Genomic DNA, 16,218 nt, shown 5'->3' with positions numbered 1-16,218 from the left:
CGTGCTCCTTAACTACAGCGGAAGTGAGAGATGGTGGAAGTGGTGGACCACATCATGAAGTGCTGGACGACGTGGTGAACGTGTTCAGCTAACATTCTCCCACTTGGTCTACACCTTTAACCTAATGTCCTATCTCAATCCATCAATTATCCCATTAAGTAACAAATACATGAATCATGGCGATAAGTCCTCTATTTAACGAGTGTTACTTTCCATGTATTACAGTGTACTCATCTCTTAACATTATACTTTATGTGACAATATTACTTAATGAATAAACCCTATGTTCATTCTTGGTCCAATGAAGTTAAATTTTCTCAAAATTAAATAAAAGTGCACATCAATATGAGAAAACATCATAATAAGAGTTTGTACAATAGAAACTACATAATGGAACTAAGTCCCATGTTCACTACATGATCATTGAATTTCAACGGTGGCATGCCCTTAGTCAAAAGATCAGTGATCATCAATTCAGTGCTAATGTGCTCAATAATCACTTTCTTTTCTTTAACACGTTCTCTTATGGCTAGATACTTAATGTCGATGTGTTTGCTTCGACTTCCACTTTTATTGTTCTTCGCCATAAAGACTGCAACTGAATTGTCGCAATATATACTCAATGGCTTAGATATTGAATCCATAACTCTAAGCCCCAAAATGAAACTCTTAAGCCATACACCATGTGAAGTAGCCTCAAAACAAGATATGAACTCAGCTTCCATAGTAGAAGTAGCAATCATGGTCTACTTAACGCTCCTCCAAGATATAGCTCCACCGGCCAATATAAAAATATATCCAGATGTTGATTTACGTGAATCAACACAGCCAGCAAAGTCCGAATCTGAGTAGCCAACAACCTCTAAATTGCTTGTCCGTCTGTACATAAGCTTGTAATATTTGGTTCCTTGAAGATATCGTATCACTTTCTTTCCAGCTTTCCAGTGGTCCTTACCTGGGTTACTCTGATATCGTCCTAACATTCCAACAGCAAATGCAATGTCAGGCCTTGTGCAAACCTGAGCATACATCAGACTTCCAACTGTAGAAGCATATGGAATGTTTTTCATTTGTTCCATCTCAAGATCGTTTTTCGGGCATTGGTCTAGATTGAACCTATCACCCTTCACTATAGGAGAAACACTAGGTGAACAATTCTTCATCCGAAATCTCTCTAAAACTTTATTGATATAGGTTTCTTAAGACAAACATAAGATACCTTGAAATCTGTCTCTATGGATCTTAATGCCAATGACATAAGATGCCTCACTCATATCCTTCATGTCGAAATTTGTAGAGAAGAATTGTTTCACCTCATGAAGTAAACCCTTATCATTGGTTGCAAGTAAGATGTCATCCACGTATAAAACAAAAAAACAAACTTTACTCCCATTGACCTTAAGGTATATGCATTGATCCATAACATTTTCTTCAAAACCAAATGAAGAAATTATGTTATAGAATTTTAAATACCATTGGCGGGATGCTTGTTTTAAACCGTATATGGATTTCTTAAGCTTACAAACCAATTGCTCACCATCACTAGAGGGGAATCCTTCAGGTTGTTTCATGTAAACCTCCTCCTCTAGCTCTCCATTAAGAAATGTTGTTTTCACATCCATTTGTTGCAATTCCAAATCAAAGTGGGCTACTAATGCCAATATAATGCGCAAAGAATCTTTCTTAGATACAGGAGAAAAGGTTTTTGTGTAATCGATTCTTTCTTTCTGAGTGAACCCCTTTGCAACAAGTCTGGCCTTGTATCTCTCAATGTTGCCTAATGAATCTTTCTTTATCTTAAAAACTCATTTACAACCAATGGTTTTTGCACCATTAGGCAACTCAACAAGGTCCCAAACATCATTGCACTTCATGGAACTCATCTCATCCTTCATGACATTGTATCACAATTTTGATTCTTTACAACTCATGGCTTGTGAAAAAGATTCGGGATCATTTTCGGCTCCTATATTGTAGTCACATTCCTGTAGATACACTACATAATCATTAGGAATTGCTGACCTCTTAGTTCGAGTAGACCTTCTTAAGGTTGCACCAATATCTTCTAAGGAAGTATGAGGTTCAACTTGTTGTTCAGAAGTGTTAGGAAACTCCTGATCAACTTGATCTACTGGAATGTTGTCAACAGCTTATGGAACCTCAACGACTGGTTGAACTTCAGCGGTTGTTCGTTCTACACCCGATTGTACTTGAGGAGTATTATGAACAATAAACAATCTATCACTTGAAGTGGAAGGTTGAGACTTTGTATGATCAATATCAGAAACTATGTTTCTGAATTGATCGCTCCCACTGACTAAGTCATATTCAAGAAATTTAGCATTTCTCGATTCCACAATCTTAGTGCTGTGAGATGGATAGTAAAATTTGTACCCCTTAGACATTTTAGCATATCCAATGAAATACCCACTAATAGTCCTTGGGTGCAGTTTCTTCTCCTGTGGATTATATATTCTCACTTCAGACGAGCATCCCCAAGCGCGTATATGTCGCAAACTCAGTTTCCAACCTTTCAATAACTCAAATGGCGTCTTTGGGACAACCTTGGTTGGAACTCGGTTTAATATATATACTACTGTCTTAAGTGCTTCAGTCCACAAGAATTTAGGAAGTTTTGAGCTGCTAAGCATACTTCTCACCATGTCCAATAAAGTTCGGTTTCTTTTTTCTGCTACACCATTTTGGTTTGGAGAACCAGACATGGTGTATTGGGCAACAATCCCATGTTCTTGAAGAAACTTCGCAAATAGCCCAGGTGATTGTCCATCTTCCAAGTATCTACCATAATATTTTCCACCTCTATCTGATCTCACGATCTTAATTTGTTTACCACATTGTTTCTCTACTTCTGCCTTGAAAACTTTAAAGGCTTCTAAAGCTTCATTTTTGTTATGAAGTATGTAGAGATACATGTATCGTGAGAAATCATCTATGAAAGAGATGAAGTATTTCTGACCATGAGAGTCCATGTCAAGACTACATATATCAGTATGTATGATCTCTAGTATGGCAGAACTCCTAGTAGCACCTCTCTTTGACTTGTTGGTTTGTTTTCCCTTAATGCAATCCACACAAGTCTCAAAGTCAGTAAAATCTAGAGTACTAAGTACCCCATCATTTACCAATCTTTTGATTCGATCTATGGAGATATGACCTAATCTTCGATGCCACAATGTAGACGAATCCTCATTAACAACACATCTTTTAATGCCAGTTTGGACATATAATGAATTATGAGTGGTATCATTTTGTAAGAATATGCAATAAAGACCATTAGACAAAATACCATTCCCAACACAATCAGATTTATAAATCAAACTGAAAGATGTTTATGAAAAATGAAAGGAATATCCAAACGGTACAAGTCTAAAAACTGAAATCAAGTTTTGTGAGAAACTTGGTACATAAAAGGTCTTTTGCAATTCTAAAACAAAACCACCATTTAAAGTTAAATAACATGTCCCTATTGTTTCCACATACGAGCCCATCTTGTTTCCGGATAAGATGAATTGCTCACTTGTCACTGGCTTCCTTAGGTTTTGCATACCCTACAAGGAATTTGAAATGTGGATTGTAGATCCAGAATCAATCCACCATGTGTTGGTATTTACATTAACCATATTAGATTCATAACAAACAAATGAGGTAGGGTTACCTTTCTTCTCAAGCCATTTCTGAAATTTCAGACATTTCTTCTTCACGTGTCCTTTCTTTTTACCGAAAAAACACTTTTCGTCTTTCTTAATGTCAGATTTGGGAGGAATTTGTTGCTTCCCTTTTTGACTGGCTTGAGATTTTCCTTTCTTTCATTTTCTTTGCGTCACCAACATGGCACTTTCTCCATGTTCCATCAATAACCTTCCTTCCTCTTGAACACACATGGTCATCAATTCATTGATAGACCACTTATCCTTATGTGTGTTGTAAAAGATTTTGAAAGGTTCATACTGAGGTGGAAGAGTGTTAAGGATAAAGTGCACCAAGAAGGATTCAGACATTTCTACCTTGAGCTTCTTCAATTGAACCACTATGTCCCTCATCTCCATGATGTGTTCGCGTACACCTCTTATACTGGTGAGCTTCAGGGATGTGAACTTCATAATCAGGATGCTTGCCAAGGCTTTGTCTGAAGTGACGAATTGCTCGTCAATAGCCTTGAGCAATTTGCGGACATTCTCATGTTGCTCGATTGAACCACGTATACCAGCACTAATTTTTGTCTTTATGTACATCACGCTGAGCCGATTAGATTTCTCCCAACGTTCGTACAATAGTATTTCTTCGGGTGTGCTGGTATCAGTGATCTTATGTGGTTCATCTTTCCTTATGGCATAGTCTATGTCCATGCACCTAATTGAAGAAGAATTCTCTCCTTCCATATCTTAAAGTTATCTCCTCTAAGTTCGGGAACCTCATAATGAATATCAAATATGCTAGGTAAACCTGCACATAAGGATTACAAGCATATTAAAAATTTAAGGCTTTAATATAAATTCATGGTTTACCAATGTAGAACATGCTCAAAATTGAATCTAATTTTATTAAAAATTGCCTATGGGCTAAATCTTTAATTCAATAAGATTAATTATCTTTATGATAGACTTTATCAAACTATTTTATTAAATTATGAAATTTATTATGAATATAGTTTGATATTTTCTGTCTATAATCTTTATGATAAACCTATTAAATTAATTATTCCTAACTCCTGTGGGTAAATTAGGAAAAATTAATTTTAATATTTTATCCTAATTAATTATATAAACATAATGAAAACCCTGTGGGGTAAAATCATCATATTTATATAGTTAATTACAATTAATGTCCATAATGTGATCCTTATTAATATATAATTTTTATATAATTAAGGATGTTGTGGCTATTCCTTAATTATTTAAAAAAATCATATGGATTCACTAGACATTAAAACTATATGATATAATTTTAATATATCTAACTAAATTTTAGACAACAATTGCATGCATTAAAAGCTACAACTTTTAATTTATCGAACTCAAATTTAGGCTACATTTTTACACATACAAACATATAAATTAAAATAAATAATTTTATTTGCATGTATAAAAATCACATATAATTTAGAATAATTTAAAAGGTTTCAAATAATGAATGGGTGCCTAAACCCAATAAAATTATTTCAAACAGGTCATAATTGCCTAAATTGGCCCAAATTTCACAATCAGTTACAAGCCCAATAAAAAATAATTTAAACCGAGCCATAAGTGCCTAAATTGACCCAATTTTAACAATTAACCCATGGCCCAACACTTAAAGCCCCTTAATTTAGTAAAATGGGCCACTACCATGCAATAAGCTTCATAGGCCCAAAAGTCACTTATACCAAGACCCAAAAACTTAGTAGAACCCAATCTTTCTCTAGTTTTTTATTTTATTTATTTATTTATTTTATTATTATCAATTGCAACGAAAACCCACCATCCTAATTTTCCGCCACCCCGTGGACTACTTCATCACCGGTAGCCACGTACTCCCCGCTACCCACATGGACTGCACCATTATCAGCTAGCTATGGAGCCGCCTGCAACACATGCAAGAATAGCCCCACGCGATGCCTTTCAAGCCGCCTGCATCACCAATGGACACTATCTAAGAATGCACCAATTTCCTATTAGCTGTTGAAATTTGATCAACCTGGAGGAAATATATGGCTTTCTGCAAAAAGCTATTTGGAGCTCTTAGTGGCCACTTTTACCTGGGCAGCTCACAAGAATGGGTTGATTATGGTTGTTGTGAGTTTAATGGCTCTTGTGGTGGGTTCCACATTAAAGAACAACCCAAAATATGGATTTTGATTTTCTGAAAAAATGAGATGGAGAACCAGGTCCGACAGAGGGTGGCCAAGGAGAATGAAGCCAAAGTGATGTCTCTGAACCACAAAATTGAATAGGATTTGTTCAAGTAAGGTCGTGTTTTGGGGTAGTGATCCTCTAGTGATATCTCATAGTCTTACTTATTATTTTGGTTTGATCTTTCTTTCCCCATATATTTTCCCGACAGCACGCAATATATTTTATTTTGAGTAGTGATTTTGAGAGATCATCAAACGGATGTTCCTATCAAGCATACTGTATGATTGTATTTTATAACCAGAAAAGGAAACATTAACTAAACAATTTTGGTGCAAAATAGATACCAAGGCAGAGGCAAGGTTTTCATAGCTTTGATACCAAATGTGAGAAGATTTCATGCGATATAATCAATACAAGCATACAAAACTTTTGCCATTAAAAATCATTTCTGAAAAAATGAAAATGAATTTAGGATGATACTTACCTCCAGCTATTGTTTAGCTTTCTGTAATTGGTGAAGTGTTGATTTCCAAACTCTAATATCTCCTTTGTTTTGATGGTGTATATTATGAAGAAACAGCAGAGCGAGTTCGGGACCATTTTCTAAAAACTTTATAACAGTGGCTTCCATCAAACCACGTTGCTCTTGCTACCATGTTGAGTAGTTGGTGGAACGTGCTCCTTAATCGCAGCGGAAGTGAGAGATGGTGGAAGTGGTGGACCACATCATGAAGTGCTGGACGATGTGGTGAACGTGTTCAGCTAACAGAAATAGCAACGGGAAACCAATTCAAAATTGAGACACCACTGAACAAAAAAGAAAAAAGAAAGAAAAATCGAGAGAAAGGAGAAATAGCACAGAAAAAGAGAAATTGGAAACCCTAACCTTTCGCTCTTGAAAGGTGTACAAATGTCACTGATGAAGATGAAAAGGCCTCTCATGTCAGATAATGCCTTGGTAAATCCAGAGCAACGATCGCTTCTTCGACTAACAATGCAATCAGTCTCCTCTGCCTTTTAGGCTTTGAATTCTCTTTTGTTTTCACCTTATTCTTTCCTCTTTTTCCTTTGGTTTCTACTTGATCTTCATCCTCGCCTTTGTCTTCATCTACATCTTCTTTCTTGAAAACTTGAGTTATGATCAACCACAACCTAGAGTTGTTCATTACATCTAGGGCCTTAAGTTGACGACCCAAAGTCGTTCATGTCATTCATGACCCTGAGATGTTCATAGCATCTAAAGCCTTGAGCTCACGACTCGGAGTTGTTCATGTCAACCATTGCCTAGAGCTATTCATCGCATTTAGAGGTCTGAGCTCACGACCCAAAGTAGCTCATGTCATCGATAGCCCTTAGCTTTTTATAGCATCTATAGCCTTGAGCTAACGACCTGGAGTCGTTCTTGTCAACCATAACCTAGAGCTATTCATAGCATCTATAGCCTTTTAATCTCTCTTCCCTTTTTACCATTCTCTTGATTCTCTTTTTCTCTTTTCCCTCCTCCCCCTACTTACCCTCATGTGTTGTATGATCGTATCCTCATCTTTGATCGATAAAGCCCTCTCTTTGCATCATTATTTTCGAAGATGTAATTCACTAGTTATCCATATAATGATTGATTTTGATGGAAAAAGTGACAATGGAAAGTTTTCTTCAATCTCCCACTTATCCTGACACAGTAAAAAAACCCATCTTAAGATAAACCAATTTTTCCTTTTGGTATCATAACCAGAAACCTGCATAAAATGTTTGCAAAACGCCAGGGAAAAAGGATTAAAGCACATATTAAATTTTAATTTAACTATATGTAAGTGCTATCCATCCATGATAAAAATCATGACGCATTTTTCTAGAAAACTGAATTAATTTGGATGAGCAGTTATTTTCTCCAGAGATGACCCTCCTTTCTCAGCCAAGGCCTGCAAAAGGGGAGAAATGAGAACTGAAAAGGGGGAACTGGGGAGTAGTAATAGCAAAATAAGAACTAGAGTCAACCATTAATAGCAGCAGAAATAGTGGCACAAGTACCAAAATGAGGACTGAAATATATCATAAGTAATGGTACCGATAGCAAGAGTAGTGATAGTGGATGGGGAAAAAAGCAGCAGGCCCTCAAAATTAATTAATTAATTAACTATTATACAAGGAAATGCAAAAAGAAAAAGAGAAAAGAAGGGAAAACAAGAAAAAAAAGAAGGAAAACAACATTAACATGAAGGAGACGTAAGGAGATATATTAAAGAGCATTAAAAGAAGCAAGGTTCCTAATAAGATCACCCGCCAGTTTCCTTTCTGGCTCCAAGACATTATTCAATTGTTCAAGTACGCTATCATCAGCCAAGGAGATTTCATCAACAAGAAACATATCACCATCCTTCATTGCTTGTACAAGAGGTCCATCTTGCCACATAAAAAGGGTCTGCCATTTCTAATGCAGCTAAGCTGGGTCCAACTTCATTCACACAACAGTATCAAGATCTTGTGTAGTGACATCAGCCCATGTGACAGCACCTTGTTGGTAGCTATTTACAATTACATCTACTTGATCAAGAGTCTGAGAAGCATGACCAATATCTGAAGAAATAGACTACAGCCAACAAAATGCATGAGAAAGTATACATACTCTCCAAGACTTTCAGAAGCCCCTGTGTTTGTCCAAACTGAAAACAATGTCTCCTTCGCCAATTTTCTGGATCGCATAAATAAATAAATCATAAAAATAAAAAGCCACTTCAGGATATTCAGGAAATTGTTCGAATCAGGCAGCCACAAGAAATTTTTCTTAAGAATACAAGTATGATAAATCTCAACTATCAACTAATAGTCAAGTAACGAAAGGCAAGGATTTTAATATAAGGAAGAAAGTTTACGTCAAGGCATCACCAAACAATCTGGGGTTTACAACTCACAATTAATGCTCTTCAACATGCTGTATAGAACTTACATATGATTTTCCCTAGCTTGCTGCTAAAAATGGTTAAAGATTGTCTTCCATATCCCAACATTCCTTCCTCAATAAATTCCTCCAACAATTTGGATACAATAACAAATAGCGAACTCTGATCAACATGTATCTCACACAAAACAAAATACGAGAGCACAATTAAGCAAAGAAGTAAAAACACCAATGCAAAACAGAATTGTTCAAGCTATTTGCTCTGAACAAGTACAAAGTTTCCGTCTCGCGACTTCAAAAAAAATCAAATAATACTTATAGCAGAGTATTAAGATTGGGTCAGATGGGCATCAAACGGATTATAAGAACCACAAGGAGGTCTATTGAATCATACTGCAACAAGTCAAGTTTAGGAATGAATTATGGAAATCTAGATCCTTGCCAATTTGGAAGATTCCTTTCCTTTCATAGTTAAAGAAAGAATTTGGAAGGTGAGAAGATTCCATCTATCAAGCAATACAATGTGTCTCTTTTATGGATTAGCTACTGAACCATCTCTTATGGCAATCATGAATCTTAATATAGAGGGAATTTCTTGGTTGTCATCTCTTGAGTCTCCTCCAAAAACAGAGGACCTTGGCATTTTGACCTCAGTATCAGAAGAGCTATGGACCTTTCCAAGGGTATGGTGAACACTTAACACAATTAGCAACACAATTAATAGATGAGCTAACCAATAGAAAGCATTATCCCTGAGGTTCTTGTAGGGACAATTCCCACTTGAGGAATTATGTATATGTTGGATTTTTATACCTTTCTCTGAGAGGTCCAGCGACTGCTTGTTCTTGAGGTACCAATGATCAAATTGTCAATCAGAACATCGTCGAAATACAAAAAAATAAAAAATAAAAACCAACTACAGATCATGATGCACTAAAGCCCCCCAGTGTGCACCTTTCTAATTGCCTAAGAGCTCTTTATGATAGTTAAAGCTTTATTCAGCGTGTAGGTATGCATTAAAGCACTTTAGGGTAGTAAAGCTAGTGGCTTGAAGGCTATTTCCATTCAAGTTTGGGGTGAGATGCTTTTGTAGAAGAGCTTACCAGAAGAGGATCAACAATTTAAGATTTGTTTACATATTGATAGATACCACTCCTTTCCATAAATAATTCTTAAGAAGCAGTTATCAAATTAGTATCTACCATGTCAATCCATAGTTTTTTCCCCCTTGAAAAAGCATTTTGCCAAAATTTACAGCTGCACCAAACAGACTCCAGATCCATTTGTCACATCTTAATGCAACACAAAAGGTAAAGATAACTGAAAGTAAAGAAACACAGAAGGCAAAGATAGCTGAAAGTACAGAAACACAAAAGGCAAAGATAACTCAAACCACAGAAATATAAATTAATATGTAGATCATGACCTCATATACAATGCAAGCACGCATGCAACAAAATGCCCACATAAGAGAGGAAGGGAGAGGAGGGAGGGAGAAGAACCACACCTGATGGTACAAGTTATCTTTGAGTAGTTTAACCTGGAGATGTTTCGCTAAAACTGCTTGAACAACCTTTTTCTCGCCCTCATCTTTGAATGTTTCTGCCAAAAGATAATAACCATCTCTGGCCAAATCTTCATTTGAATTCCCAAATGTCCTGAAATGATCAGCCCACCAAAATAAGTCTATAAGAGTTATGAATCCATGTTTTCCAGCAAACACTTCACTACTCTGTCGATGCAACTTCAACTCCTTCATAACTTCAACCATTATCTTCACATAACTTTCAGAGATTTTGCACCAATTGTTTAATATCGTGCTCAACTCATCTTCTGGGATCTCATCAACATGACTCTCCACAAAACGGTTACGAAATGCTCGAGAAAGCATTTTATGTCCTCCATAGAGAGTAGGGGGATTTAGAGTAGAAAAAGGCATAAAATCTAGTTGTGCTGGCATTGTTTCTCGTAATTCAGGCACAAAAAGCTCTCTGTTGTCATCCAACAATTGGTTCAAGGCTTCCAGCATATCAGATGAGGCCAAGTTAAGCTTATCCAGAACTATCAAATATCCATTCCAGACACCCTTAACCAATACACCTTCATGAAAGACTAGCTTCCCACTAGCATCAGTCACATAGGAACCTAAGTATTCTTGAACGTCTGTGTGTTCATGATTATTGATCCATACAAATTCATGGCTGGTTATTGCAGCAAGATACTGCACAAGACTCGTCTTTCCACTTGAGGTGGGACCCTGTAAGAGAACAGGATATCGTTTAATCAAAACAGCACGAGCTAGGTTCCTGATTAGAATATAGTTCTCCAAGAAATCACCAGAGCTTGTGTTTCCCCTAGCCATCAAGTATTCATCAAAAAGGTATTTGTGGAGATATCTTTCCTCCTACTAATTTTGAAAAAATCATTTGATTCATTAACTTAGCCCTTGGCGCAGCCAACAAAGTGAGAAAAAACATAGAAAATCCACCATAAATTGCTTTCTAAAATCCAAATTTTCTGTTTGATTTGTTAGTGTATTCTATTGCACTATAAAAAGACCTTAAACTGTACTGGGGCTTCTGATTAGCCCCATCCTGCAGCCTCTCTTCAGAATCCTTGGCTGATTTATAGAAAGACACTATTTTATCTACCAAGTCTCCACTCGAACAACTGTCATCTAAAGATTTGAGTAATAAATAGAGTCAAATCTGTATCATCCAACACATCATCAACAAAGTACTCTTTAAATCTACTTCTTAAAGAGAATTGCAAGTCCCTCTTCCCAGCATCAGTTGCAGGATTCATCCAAGCGAAAATTAGGATGCCTAGGTGTATAACTGGCAACCCCTCCTTCAGCTAACCAAAGTGATCTATTCACATCTTCAAGAACACCAATAACTCTTTGCAATGACTGGGGGAGCTAAATTCACCTCATCAAGCAAAATCCAGTCACCATTTCGAAGTGCAGTCACAAAAGCCCCTTCCACAAATTGAAATATGTTGATATATGGCACAAGAACAGGGCAGAAATTTATGACAGCAAAGGAAAAACAAATTTTTCCAGTAAAGAAAAACTTGGTATCTGGAAGTGTATTTTTATTCATTGCATTGCTCTTTATATAGAGCTGAAACATAACAGAAAGTCAAGAGAATTTGCTAATTTCTAGCCATGTCTAACCAATTCCTAATATCAAGCCAAAACAAAATATATATATATATATATATATATATATATATATATATATATATATATATATATATATAGATATATATATCCAAAAAATATTTCCTAAAGACTTGGTCTATTGACCAATTATTCAGCAACTTTTTGTTTGCCCATAATTGTAGCAACTTAAGGCACGTTTCCAACACTCCTTCTTGCCTTAGTAGTTGCAGAGGCCTATTTTGCTTCTTAAGGTTTCAAATCTAGCTTTTGCTAGAGCCTTTGGTTAACACATCTACAATTTGATCCTCAGTCTTGCAATAAAGCAGTTTAACTTCACCATCCTTTTGTTCTTCTCTTAAGTGATACAACTTGATCTTGAAATGCTTAGTCTTGCCATGAAAAACAGAATCATTTGAAATTGCAATTGCAGCTTGGTTATCTACATGAATCTATGTTGGCTCATTTTGCTTCATGTGTAGATCTACAAGTATTTTTCTGATCCAAATTGCTTGATTTACAGTAGCATTGGCTGCTACATATTCTGCCTCTGCTGTACTTTGAGCTATCACATCTTGCTTCTTTGAGGACCATGAAAAAATTCCGGATCCAAAGCTGAAACAAAATCTTGTTGTACTTCTCATGTCATCAATAGAACCTGCCCAATCACTATCAGAATAACCATGAAGTTTAAAATTCTGACAGTAAGAATATTTAATGCCATAATTTGTTGTGCCCTTGATATATCTTACAATCCTTTTGGCAGCTTGAAAATGCACTTCACTGGCATAATGCATGAATCTTGAAAGCAAGCTTACTGAAAACATTATGTTTGGTCTGGTGGCTGTAAGATACATCAAGCAACCAATCATACTCCTATATTGGCTTTCATCCACTTTTTATGTTCCATCATCTTTGCTAAATTTCTCCTTTTGATTCATTGGTGTGCTGGTCCTTTTGCAATCTTCCATGTGAAATTTGTTAAGAATTTCCTTTGCATACTTCTTTTGGCTTATGAAGACTCCATCATGATCTTGCTTCACCTCCATACCCAGAAAGTAGGACATCAAGCCAAGGTCTATCATCTCAAATACTTTGAGCATTTCAGCTTTAAACTCTTTTACCGGTTTCTCATTGCTACCTGTTACAAGTAGATCATCAACATAAACAGAAACTACAATTAAGTTAGCATTTGTTCCTTTTACATATAATGTAGCTTCACTTGGACTTTTAACAAATCCAAGACTTTGAAGATGTTCATCAATCCTACTGTACCAGGCCCTGGGAGCCTGTTTAAGACCATATAAGGCCTTCTTCAACAAGTAGACCTTCTCCTCCTGTCCCTTGACTTGGAATCCCTCGGGCTGCTCTACGTAAATTTCCTCTTGAAGATAACCATTTAAAAAAGCAGATTTTACATCCAACTGATAAGTTTTCCATCCCTTTTGTGCTGTCAAAGCAAACAACATTCTAATTGTATCCAAGCGTGCTACTGGAGCAAAAGTTTATGAGAAATCCACTCCAAACACTTAACTATACCCCTTCACAACTAATCTGGCTTTGTATTTATTTACAGAACCATCTGCATTAAGTTTGGTTCTATAAACCCATTTGATTCCAATGACCTTTCTGTGTTGAGGTCTGTCCACTAACTCCCAGGCATCATTCTTTTCAATCATTCTAAGCTCCTCTTTCATTGCTTCAATCCACTTATCATCCTTCTCTGCCTCTTCAAATTCTGCAGGCTCAAAAACAGCAACATTGTTTCTTTCATAAACATCAGATAAGGACCTTATGCCTCTAACTGGGACATCATCTATGTCTTCATCAAAGTATTGCGGAACCTCTGGCAGTTGCATTTTTATTGACTCCTCCCAGTTCCATTGTCTATCCTCTATGAACTTGACATCTCTACTTACAAGAATTTTTCCATTTTGTGGTTGGAAAATTCTGTAAGCCTTGGAAGAGTTGCTATATCCAATGAAAACTCCTGGTTCTGCCTTCTTATCAAGTTTTTCTTTTTTCACCTGCAGCATATAAGAAAAACAGAGACAACCAAAAGTTCTTAGATTCTTCAAATCTGGTTTATAACCAAACCAGGCTTCAAATGGAGTTTTTTTCTGCAAAACTCTAGTTGGCAGCTATTCAGCAAAAAAATTGCATTGTTTGCAGCCTCTGCCCACAATTTCTTTGGCAACTCCTTCTCATGTAGCATACACCTTGTCATCTCCATAATACTTCGATTTTTTCTCTCACTTACTCCATTCTGTTGTGGAGTGCAAGGTGTTATGAGTTGGTGCTCAATACCGGCTTCTTCACAGAACTTATCAAAAATTTCATTTGTGTATTCTTTCCCATTATCTGACCTTATCTTCTGCATCCTGCAACTGCTTTGATTCTCCACCCATGCTTTATATTTCCAAAATACATTAGCAACCTCAGATTTGGATTTGAGGAAATAAATCCAACAAAATCTGGTATAATCGTCAATAAATGCAATGTAGTACTTACTACCATTTAAAGATGGTGTTTTCTAAGGTCCTCCAACATCTGTGTGTACCAGTTGCAGCTTGTGCATTGCTCTCCATGCTATTTGAGGGAAGGGTCTTCTAGTTTGCTTGTCATATTGACAAGCCACACAATCAGCTTGCTTGTTTTCCAACAATGGCACACCTTTCACCAAATTGTGTTTCTGCATATATAGAAGTCCAACATGGTGGAAATGCCCGAGCCTTCTGTGCCATAATTCTGCCTTGCTTACAGTGCTTGAAAATGCTATTTGCTCATCCTCCATTAGATTTAGAGCAAAGCTTTTTGCTCTCATTTTCACTTTGAATACATCTCTACCTTTCGCGTCTTTGATCATGCACCATTTGTCTTCAAATATGACTTTGAAACCTTTTTCAATTAGCTGCCCAACACTAAGCAAGTTTTGATCAATGTCAGGCACATATAGAACATCAGTAATATACTTCAAACCTGTTAAGCTTTCTATAGCCACAGTTCCTTTACCCTTAACTGAAATAAATTCACCATTTCCAATTTTTACTTTGGAGATGATAGTTTTATCAAGCTCCTTAAAGAGCTCTTGGTCATTGGTCATGTGGTTTGTGCAGCCACTATCAATCAACCAAGAATCGCTAGAGCTGTTACTTGTTGTGAAGCATGTTGCAACAAAAAGTTGCTCTTCTTGATGTTGCTCAGTAGAAGGTTTTGCCTCTTCATGTTGTTGTGACTTGCAAATCCGCTCCATGTGTCCAATCTGACCACATTTCCTGCACTTGACATCAGGCCTCCACCATCACTTTCTTTGTGGGTGATTTGTCTTTTGTAGTGTGGGCAAGGTGGATAGGTTCCATCCTTGTTTTTGTTGTTGTTGTCAGTCTTGTTGTTCTTCTTCTTATTGTTGTTTTTCTTGTCTTTGCCTCCTCCTGAATTTTATGCCTTTGCTTGAAGCGCACCCTCCATCGATTCTTCTTTTCTTATCATTCTCCTTTGCTCTTGTGCCTGCAATGCATTCACCAATTCTGCCAAGGATATGCTTGACAAATCCTTAGATTCTTCTAATGAAGAAATTTTAGACTCATACTTTTCAGGCAGAGTTACAAGAATTTTTTGCACAATTCGTTCATCAGAGAAGTCCTTACCAAGCAACCTCACCTTGTTTACTATGCCCAGCAACTTGTCAGAGTAGTCTTTGATGGTTTCTGTCTCCTTCATTTTCAACATTTCAAACTCCCTGATCAAGTTGAGTACTTTCATATTTTTGGTTCTTTCATTGCCTTGGTATTCCTTTTTGAGGTAGTCCCAAATATCTTTTGCTGACTCCAGGTTCATGATTCTTGTAAATATAGTGCTTGAAACAGCAGAGAATAAGTAGGCTTTAGCTTTGGACTTCTTGGTCTTCCTCTCTTTGTGGTTCTTAAGCTGAGTCATCGTAGGGTTTGCCGGCAATGGGGGAACATCATAGTCTTCCTCTATAGCTTCCCAAAGATCTAATGCTTCAAGATGGACTGTCATTCTAACAACCCAGGCTTGATAGTTATCACCATCAAAAATCGGTGATGCAACATGGGAGAAACTTGTTTCAGTTTCCATTTCTGGATTCACTCAACTCACAGATCCCTCAAGAAGAAGAGCTCTGATACCAGATTGTTGATATATGGCACAAGAATAGGGCAAAAATTTATGACAGCAAAGGAAAAACAAATTTTTCCAGTAAAGAAAAACTTGGTATCTGGAAGTGTATTTTTATTCATTGCATTGCTCTTTATATAGAGCTGAAACATAACAGAAAGTCAAGAGAA

At 36.7% G+C, this 16,218-nt stretch overlaps 1 protein-coding gene and 1 pseudogene across 1 annotated transcript; both read right to left on the bottom strand.

Annotated features, from left to right (window-relative positions):
- Positions 1 to 8,310: 8,310 nt before the first annotated feature.
- Positions 8,311 to 14,319, bottom strand: LOC132253767 (midasin-like; annotated as a pseudogene).
- A 1,030-nt stretch (positions 14,320 to 15,349) lies between these two features.
- Positions 15,350 to 16,009, bottom strand: LOC100262550 (uncharacterized). The gene has a single exon (XM_010655539.1). It carries the CDS (start codon positions 16,007 to 16,009, stop codon positions 15,350 to 15,352), a length of 660 nt encoding a protein of 219 aa, XP_010653841.1.
- Positions 16,010 to 16,218: the final 209 nt, after the last annotated feature.

This window comes from Vitis vinifera, chromosome 1 (genome assembly GCF_030704535.1).
Source record: "Vitis vinifera cultivar Pinot Noir 40024 chromosome 1, ASM3070453v1".
NCBI classification, from domain to species: domain Eukaryota; kingdom Viridiplantae; phylum Streptophyta; class Magnoliopsida; order Vitales; family Vitaceae; genus Vitis; species Vitis vinifera.
Note: the sequence above shows the minus strand (reverse complement) of the source record. Positions and strands in the feature narration are given on the sequence as shown.